This window comes from Oncorhynchus mykiss, chromosome 24 (assembly GCF_013265735.2).
Source record: "Oncorhynchus mykiss isolate Arlee chromosome 24, USDA_OmykA_1.1, whole genome shotgun sequence".
Classification (NCBI taxonomy): Eukaryota; Metazoa; Chordata; class Actinopteri; order Salmoniformes; family Salmonidae; genus Oncorhynchus; species Oncorhynchus mykiss.
Genome location: NC_048588.1, coordinates 19,610,635 through 19,620,038, shown reverse-complemented (window position 1 = coordinate 19,620,038; position 9,404 = coordinate 19,610,635). Strand labels below are relative to the sequence as shown.

Sequence of the window (9,404 nt, the reverse complement as noted above, 5' to 3'; positions counted from 1 at the left end):
TATATACACACACACACACTGCTCAAAAATTTGAAGGGAACACTAAAATAACACATCCTAGATCTGAATGAATGAAATATTCTTAATGAATACCTTTTTCTTTGCATAGTTGAATGTGCTGACAACAAAATCACACAAAAATTATCAATGGAAATCAAATTTATCAACCCATGGAGGTCTGGATTTGGAGTCACACTCAAAATTAAAGTGGAAAACCACACTACAGGCTGATCCAACTTTGATGTAATGTCCTTAAAACAAGTCAAAATTAGGCTCAGTAGTGTGTGGCCTCCACGTGCCTGTATGACCTCCCTACAACGCCTGGGCATGCTCCTGATGAGGTGGTGGATGGTCTCCTGAGGGATGTCCTCCCAGACCTGGACTAAAGCATCTTCCAACTTCTGGACAGTCTGTGGTGCAACGTGGCGTTGGTGGATGGAGCGAGACATGATGTCCCAGATGTGCTCAATTGGATTCAGGTCTGGGGAACGGGTGGGCCAGTCCATAGCATCAATGCCTTCCTCTTGCAGGAACTGCTGACACACTCCAGCCACATGAGGTCTAGCATTGTCTTGCATTAGGAGGAACCCAGGGCCAACCGCACCAGCATATGGGCTCACAAGGGGTCTGAGGATCTCATCTCGGTACCTAATGGCAGTCAGGCTACCTCTGGCGAGCACTGCTCTGGCAGTGCTCCTCCTTGCACAAAGGCGGAGGTAGCGGTCCTGCTGCTGGGTTGTTGCCCTCCTACGGCCTCCTCCACGTCTCCTGATGTACTGGCCTGACTCCTGGTAGCGCCTCCATGTTCTGGACACTACGCTGACAGACACAGCAAACCTTCTTGCCACAGCTCGCATTGATGTGCCATCCTGGATGAGCTGCACTACCTGAGCCACTTGTGTGGGTTGTAGACTCCATCTCATGCTACCACTAGAGTGACCAAAACATCAGCCAGGAAGCATAGGAACTGAGAAGTGGTCTGTGGTCCCCACCAGCAGAACCACTCCTTTATTGGGGGTGTCTTGCTAATTGCCTATAATTTCCAACTGTTGTCTATTCCATTTGCACAACAGCATGTGAAATGTATTGTCAATCAGTGTTGCTTCCTAAGTGGACAGTTTGATTTCACAGAAGTGTGATTGACTTGGAGATACATTGTGTTGTTTAAGTGTTCCCTTTATTTTTTTGAGCAGTATATATATATATATATATATATATACATACACACACACACACACACACACACACACACACACACACACACACACACACATACATACATACATACAGTGGGGCAAAAAAAGTATTTAGTCAGCCACCAATTGTGCAAGTTCTCCCATTTAAAAAGATGAGGGCTGTAATTTTCATCATAGGTACACTTCAACTATGACAGACAAAATGAGAAAAAAAATCCACATTGTACGATTTTTTATGAATTTATTTGCAAATTATGGTGGAAAATAAGTATTTGGTCACCTATAAACAAGCAAGATCTCTGGCTCTCACAGACCTGTAACTTCTTCTTTAAGAGGCTCCTCTGTCCTCCACTCGTTACCTGTATTAATGGCACCTGTTTGAACTTGTTATCAGTATAAAAGACACCTGTCCACAACCTCAAACAGTCACACATAGAAGACCACTGATAATCTCCCTCGATCTGGGGCTCCACGCAAGATCTCACCCTGTGGGGTCAAAATGATCACAAGAACAGTGAGCAAAAATCCCAGAACCACACGGGGGGACCTAGTGAATGACCTGCAGAGAGCTGGGACCAAAGTAACAAAGCCTACACACTACACCGCCAGGGACTCAAATCCTGCAGTGCCAGACGTGTCCAGGCCCGTCTGAAGTTTGCGAGAGAGCATTTGGATGATCCAGAAGAAGATTGGGAGAATGTCATATGGTCAGATGAAACCAAAATATAACTTTTTGGTAAAAACTCAACTTGTCATGTTTGGAGGACAAAGAATGCTGAGTTGCATCCAACCCAGCAACAGCCCCAAAACATCACTGCTCTAGAGGAGATCTGCATGGAGGAATGGGCCAAAATACCAGCAACAGTGTGTGAAAACCTTGTGAAGACTTACAGAAAACGTTTGACCTCTGTCATTGCCAACAAAGGGTATATAACAAAGTATTGAGATAAACTTTTGTTATTGACCAAATACTTATTTTCCACCATAATTTGCAAATAAATTCATAAAAAATCCTACAATGCGATTTTCTGGATTTTTTTTCTCATTTTGTCTGTCATAGTTGAAGTGTACCTATGATGAATATTACAGGCCTCTCATCTTTTTAAGTGGGAGAACTTGCAATTGGTGGCTGACTAAATACTTTTTTGCCCCACTGTGTGTGTGTGTGTGTGTGTATATATATATATATATATATATAAATGAAATATCACATTTACATAAGTATTCAGGCCCTTTACTCAGTACTTTGCTAAAGCACCTTTGGCAGTGATTACAGACTCGAGTCTTCTTGGGTATGACGCTACAGGCTTGGCAAACCTGTATTTGGGGAGTTTCTCCCATTCTTCTCTGCAGATCCTCTCAAGCTGTCAGGTCGGATGAGGAGCATCGCTGCACAGTTATTTTCAGTTCTCTCCAGAGATGTTCGATCGGGTTCAAGTCCGGACTCTGTCTGGGCCACTCAAGGACATTCAGAGATTTGTTCCGAAGCCATTCCTACGTTGTCTTGGCTGTGTGCTTAGGGTCTTTGTCCTGTTGGAAGCTGAACCTTCACCCCAGTCTGAGGTCCTGAGCACCCTGGAGAAGGTTTTCATCAACGATATCTCTCTGTAGCTCTCTGTACTTTGCGCTGTTCATCTTTCCCTCGATCCTGACTAGTCTCCCATTCTCTGCCCCTGAAAAACATCCCCACAGCATGATGCTGCCACCACCATGCTTCACCGGAGGGATGGTATTGGCCAGGTGATGAGCAGTGCCGAGTTTCCTCCAGACGTGATGCTTGACATTTAGGCCAAAGAGTTCAATCTTGGTTTCATCAGACCAGAGAATCTTGTTTCTCATGGTCTGAGAGTCTTTTTGGTGCCTTTTGGCAAACTCAAAGTGGTCTGCCATGTGCCTTTTACTAAGGAGTGTCTTCCGTCTGGCCGCTCTACCATAAAGACCTGATTGGTGGAGGGGTGTAAACATGCTTGTCCTTCTGGAAGGTTCTCCCATTTCCACAGAGGAACTCTGGAGCTCTGTCAGAGTGACCATCAGGTTCTTGGTCATCTCCTGACCAAGGCCCTTCTCCCCCGATTTCTCAGTTTGGCCGGGCGGCCGGCTCTAGGTAGAGTCTTGGTGGTTACAAACTTCTTACATTTAAGAAGGATGGAGGCCACTGTATTCTTGGGGACCTTCAATGCTGCAGACACTTTTTGGTACCCTTCCCCAGATCTGTGCCTCGACACAATCCAGTCTCAAGGGCTCTACAGACAATTCCTTCGACCTCATGTCTTGGTTTATGCTCTGAAATGCACTGTCAACTGTGGGACCTTATATAGACAGGTGTGTGCCTTTCCAAATCATGTCCAATCAATTGAAGTTACCACAGGTGGACTCCAAGTTGTAAAACAAAATCTCAAGGATGATCAATGTAAACAGGATGCACCTGAGCTCAATTTTGAGTCTCATAGCAAAGGGTCTGAATAATTATGTAAACAAGGTATTTCTATTTTTAATAAATTTTCAAAAATGTCTAAAAACTTGTTTTCGCTTTGCCATTGTGGGGTATTGTGTGTAGATTGATGAGTAGAAATGGTACTCCTTATTTTAATACATTTTAGAATAAGGCTGTAACATAACAAAATGTGGAAAAGGGCAAGGGGTCTGAATACTTTCCCGAATGCAAATACAATTTCCTGTCTGTCACTTTAAAGGTCTGCTTATCTGAATTCTTCCAGATCGGCTTTTAGTCCCAGCCGGAGGTATGTGTAAATGTGCTAATATCTGTATAATTTCATCAGCCTTCCAGGCCCAAATATCATCAACAGAGAGATGGCATAAATTCAACAGCTTGATAAATGTTCATGTCATGTGAGGACATGGTACTAAAAAGTCTGATTTATTTTTTAAAAGCTCATTGTTTATACAATCCTCCGTTTTGATATAGCCAGTACTGTAACATGATATTGAGATCACATCGATATACAAAATGGAGGCCATCCTAAAATCACCATCATGCTGGAATGTCTATATTGGACCAGGCTACAACAACAGCCTCCAAGCACAAGGCACAATGACTCAATGATCAAAACGTAAAGGTAGCTTATATGTGCGTCCATCATCATTCCTCTGATTCCAACACAGGCTCAGTGGTAGGCTAAGAAGATCAATAGACCAAAGCTAGACAGATCTACTTCCAAACTTCACAGAGGAGAGGGAGCTATTCTCAGCAGGTGCTGCTTCATGTTGTTCTCAGCACTAACACAACACTGTTCTATTATCACTGTTTTCTCTAACACTGAGAAATGGTTGAAACTCTTATTCAATTTGATTAATTTTGTGTTGAGCATTCAGCAATGGCTTCAATGTTCAATGTTCAAGGTATGGCTTCAATGTTGGCTTCAATGTTCAAGGTAGTAACATCATCTCACATGGATAGAAACTCAAGACATTTACCTGCCTTACACCCCATAGTTTTAGTTTGTCTGAAAACTATAGGCTATATAGAAAAGTATTGGATTATTCAAGGTTATTAGGGCGAGTCAAATTAATTTAAGTACCTTTCTTTTGCCTACAAAAGGAATGACACAAAATATTTGTAAAAATGTATTTGCAAATGGTTTATACCACCAGTCAGGTCCTCAGCAGTTTTCCATTCATATACAGTCACATCTGTTAGTTTCCAGTAGCCTACATTTGGCAATGGTAATTAACTGACCCATTATTAAACCTGTATGTGCTCCATAACTCATCCACCAAACCAGCCTGGATTCTGTTCACATCAACCCAAATAATTGATACATCCCCTCACACATGGTGCATCATTACCATACTTCTGAAGTTTGTGAGTAAAGAAAAATGTGTATGTGCATCGTAATTGAATTAACATTATATCCAGAGTTTGAGACAAGTGTAAGACGTCATATACGACAAATAATAAATAAAACAGGTATCTAGGTATACAGTGAATGCAGTAGGTAAGTATATGTTATTATTTTTTTAAATGGAGTGAGTCAACTGGTTGTCCACTGAGCGAGGCCCGCCTCCATTGAGTGTTTAGTTAGTAGCCTAGTTGTGGTTCACTTCCACCAGAAGGTCTTTGTTATTCCCACCAGGTGTCCATCTTCCGTACCCTCACCCTCTGCTTGTAATGGTACTCCTTCAGGTGTTTCTTCAGGGTGTTGGGGATGGGCAGCACGTTGATGCCGTCATAGGTGGTGCGGCTGCTGATCACCGCCCTGCACACGTGCTGCAGGCTGAAGGGCAGGGTGCGGTGGATGGGGTTGGACAGCAGAGGCTCAAAGAACATGCAGGAGTTGGGGTCCTTGTAGTGCTCCAGCAGCCCTGTGACGGTGGGCGCGTGGAACACACTTGGGTCGTGCACGTCGAAGCTGAAGTTGTGGTTCCACTGCTCGATGCGGGCGTGCAGCGAGCGGCCATAGCGGCGGAAGCTGACGGAGAAGAGGTAGTCTTCCTGGGCTGAGTCGCGGAGGAGGAAGGTGCCCTCTGGTTTGCCTTCCAGCAGAGTCTCGGCCTCATAGCGGTCCATCACACCCCAGTAGCAGGGTAGGTTAGTGATCTGCAACAGGTCAGGCACCAGACAGTGGATGTAGTCGATCTGGGTGTGGATGCGATAGCCGTCCTGAGTAGGGGGACCCTCAGCCTGGGGGACGGCAGCTCTGGTTGGCTGGACCCTGGCTGTGACCTGAGGGTCATCCACGGGGTCAGGGACAGAAGCAGCCTCACAGACAGGGACCAAGGCAGACGCTGAGGCAGAAGAGGTGGCAGCCACAGCCACTGCCTCATCCAGAGTGTCCAGACAGCTCTGCAGCAGGAGCTGGTGCTGCTGCTGCCTCTGGAGAAGCAGCTGCTGTTGCTGGTGAATGGTAGCCCTGTCGTCCCCTGCAAGCTCATTCATACCATGGGCCAGTTTGGGCCCCAGCTTGTACAGCGGGTTGATCTGGGCCGTCACCTCAAACGTGTGGATCTCTGCGTTGGGAGGTGGCTCTACGCCTTGTTCAATGCTGATGCGCCTGCGCTCTCGTAACCGGTCATCCACATCCTCCACCACGGCGGCCATGTTTGAGGCAGAGGCACTAGTGCTGACCACCAAGGTGTCCACTATAGGAGGTGTGGAGATGGGGGCTGTGTGCTGCTTGATGAGGTACCACTTCTGAGCCAGCTCGGTGCCTGCAGCGAAGGGACAGTCGTCCAACATGAGTTCACTAAGGTGGATCTTGCGGCGCGAGGAGGCAGCAGCTGCAGCTTGTGGCATGAAGACCTGCTGAGTGGAACTGGACGATGATGGAGTGTTGGTCTTTATGGGGAAACACTGCCCCATGGCATCCTGAATCTTTTGGCGGAGTGTGCGACTGCCACCTGCCCCCCTGCCCTCAGCCTCACTGGCTGGTGGCTCAAGTGACCCCAGTGCCAGCCTGGCTGTCCCCCTGTCCTGGCTGAGAGAAGTGACCCCCTCCTGGCCCTGCCATCTCCTGCCCTCTTTCAGGGGAGAGGAGGAGCAGCGGTCCCTGGGCTCTAGACCAGTCAGCAGATCCCCATACTCAAACCCATCGCTGACAGGCCGCTCCGCAGCTTGCTGCTCACGGGACGTATGGCCTTTTTTCTTTCCTCTTCCACCGGCATCTCTTCTCTCCTCAGACCGGCTCTGTCTCACCTTGGGACGGGCGCCCCGCTCCCTGTCTTTCCCACGATCGCCTGACTCCTTCGGTTGAGACATGTCAGGTTAATTACGGGCTGGAATAATGGTAGTTGCAGTCGGGTCAGCTGCAGGGAAAATGTGACTGGTGATTTGTGGCTGCAGTCAGTTCTCAGAAGCAAGCCCTCCCATTCAGAATCTTTCCAACGGCTGTCAATAACATGTCCCATGCATCACTGTCAGTCACTTGAGGCTACAAGATAAACAAAAAAAGAGTTTCTCTTAGCTGCAGCAATTAGGAGCAAACAATTATATACACATTAAAAAAGACCTGGCCTATAAGCAATATTGTTTATTAATAAAAATGAATAAACAATGTAAACCTTTTTATAATATTTTTTTTTTGCTGCACCCTGACAGCAAAGACAGTTGGTACAGTCAATAAACTACAGTCATTGTCAATAACCCATCTTGTAGATCAGGGGTTCTCAAAGTGGGGTCCAGCAGGGGATCCACAGCCAGATCTCAAAATAAAAAATGGATTCTAATGGTGCAGCCATTTTACTGGTGAACAAAAGACAGATGGTATCTTGTCAAACTGACTGGGGCCAGCAAAAGGTAGGTGTCAAACTCAGCCCCAGTCAATTTGACAAGAGATTTGCTGGCTCCAGTCAATTTAATAAGAGATAGTCCGTCATAAGAATGCTATTTTGTGTGACCAATAAAAAATTAATGGTTTAACACCATCATTACTAGTACTGTAGATATACATATAGCTCCTTTAATCTATAATTCATTTTCTTAACTCTGGGCAACATGGGCATGGGAGGCTCGCAGGGATTATCCACAGAAGTCCACCATTTATACATTGTTCAACTCAACACTTCTTGTATTACCCTTAAAATGTTTCTCAACATAGATGCACTGTAATTCAAGCTTTGTAACTGCCATGAGACTTTGTAGAATTGCAGGATGAGGTTTAAAAGCTGGCACAACAAAAAGGCTCTCTGCCTCATGATTTTTTGTTGTTGTAGAATTGCAGAAAATGAGCTTGAAACTGGGAAAAATGTAATAATCAAAAATTTTGCAAAAACATTTCCTTCCTAGGGGCCGAGACTTGGTTCGTCCGGCCATGCACTGCCAAAGTCATAATAAAAGTCCTTGTATCCTATACTTTCTCACTCAAATTGTGTTCTGATTATGAGAGGGTTCCTGATGATTTTGCAGTGGTATAAAGTACTTAAGTAAAAATACTTTTAAACTACAACTTAAGTAGTTTTGGGGGGTATCTGTACTTTACTATTTGTATTCTTGACAACTTTAAACTTCACTACATTCCTAAAAAATATATATACTTTTTACATTTTCGCTGACATCCCCCAAAAAAACTACATTTTGAATGCTTAGCAGGACAGCGAAATGGTCCAATTCATGCACTTAAAGATGAAGTCCCTCGTCATCCCTACTGCCTCTGATCTGGCAGACTCACTAAATATATATTCGTAATTTGTAAATGTCTGACTGTTGGTGTTCCCCCCTGGCTAGCCGGTATATAAAATACAAAATAAAACGGTGATGTCTGGTTTGCTTAATATTTAAAAAAGTGCAATTATTTATACTTTTCCTTCTGATACTTTAGTATATTTGAGAAATTACACTTTTGATACTTAAGTATATTTAAAACCAAATACTTTTAGACTTATACTCAAGTAGTATTTTACTAGGTGACTTTCATTTGAGTAATTTTCTATTAAGGTAATCTTTACTTTTACTCAAGTATGACAATTAGGTAATTCATAGTGGTGGAAAAAGTACCTATCACAATAGGGGTCCCGGGCTCCAGAAAGTTTGAGAACCCCTATAGCAGATATCAAGGAAGGGAGTTAACGGAGATATACGCGTTCCTTTTATAGCTGGATGCGATTGAAGCGGTGCCCCTGGCTAGCCAGCTAGCTTAACGACTTTGTAGCATTAGCCTAGCATCTATCTGAAACATTTCAGGCATCACTCTTTCCCTTAGCAAGACGCGTTAGCTTACTCTAACCTCAGAAGAAAACAATATCGAACATTTGTTTCATAACAAAAACGTTTTGAGGATGTCACAAAGACCAACTAAAATGTGGTACAACTAACAAATAGTTCATGATAACGGAAACAAGTTTGCTTGTTGAGCTAACGGAGAAGGCAAAATCCAGAGGAAAAAAAGGTTGTCACTCTCAAATATTCGAGAAGAATGTTTGTGAAGTCTCTCCTTATTTGCCCGTATTGTTATACTGTAATGCAAATGTGTTATAATTTTGATTAGATCAATTTACTTACCTTAAAAAAAACAGTATTCCTTGCTGCTCTCCAAAAGATAGCTAGTTAGTAATGTTAAAACCAGGAAACTGAAAAGTTCACAACCCGGAAGCACAAATCCTTTTCAAAATAAAAGCCCACATAGTAACAAGAGGTTAATGTAATCCATAAAACAGGACATTTTAAATCAAACGTATTGAAAATGGATGAATGCACAGGCAGTTGATATGTTGTAGCATGTACATTTTGAATGAGTGGGTCTCCTGATGTTGACT

General features: G+C 44.0%; 1 protein-coding gene across 1 annotated transcript; it reads right to left on the bottom strand.

Annotated features, from left to right (window-relative positions):
- Positions 1 to 4,770: 4,770 nt before the first annotated feature.
- On the bottom strand, positions 4,771 to 9,217 carry LOC100499594 (suppressor of cytokine signaling 5). The gene is given in 2 exon segments (NM_001195171.1): positions 4,771 to 7,084; positions 9,151 to 9,217. A coding segment is annotated over 1 exon segment (1,635 nt). The 5' UTR covers positions 6,913 to 7,084; positions 9,151 to 9,217; the 3' UTR covers positions 4,771 to 5,277.
- Positions 9,218 to 9,404: the final 187 nt, after the last annotated feature.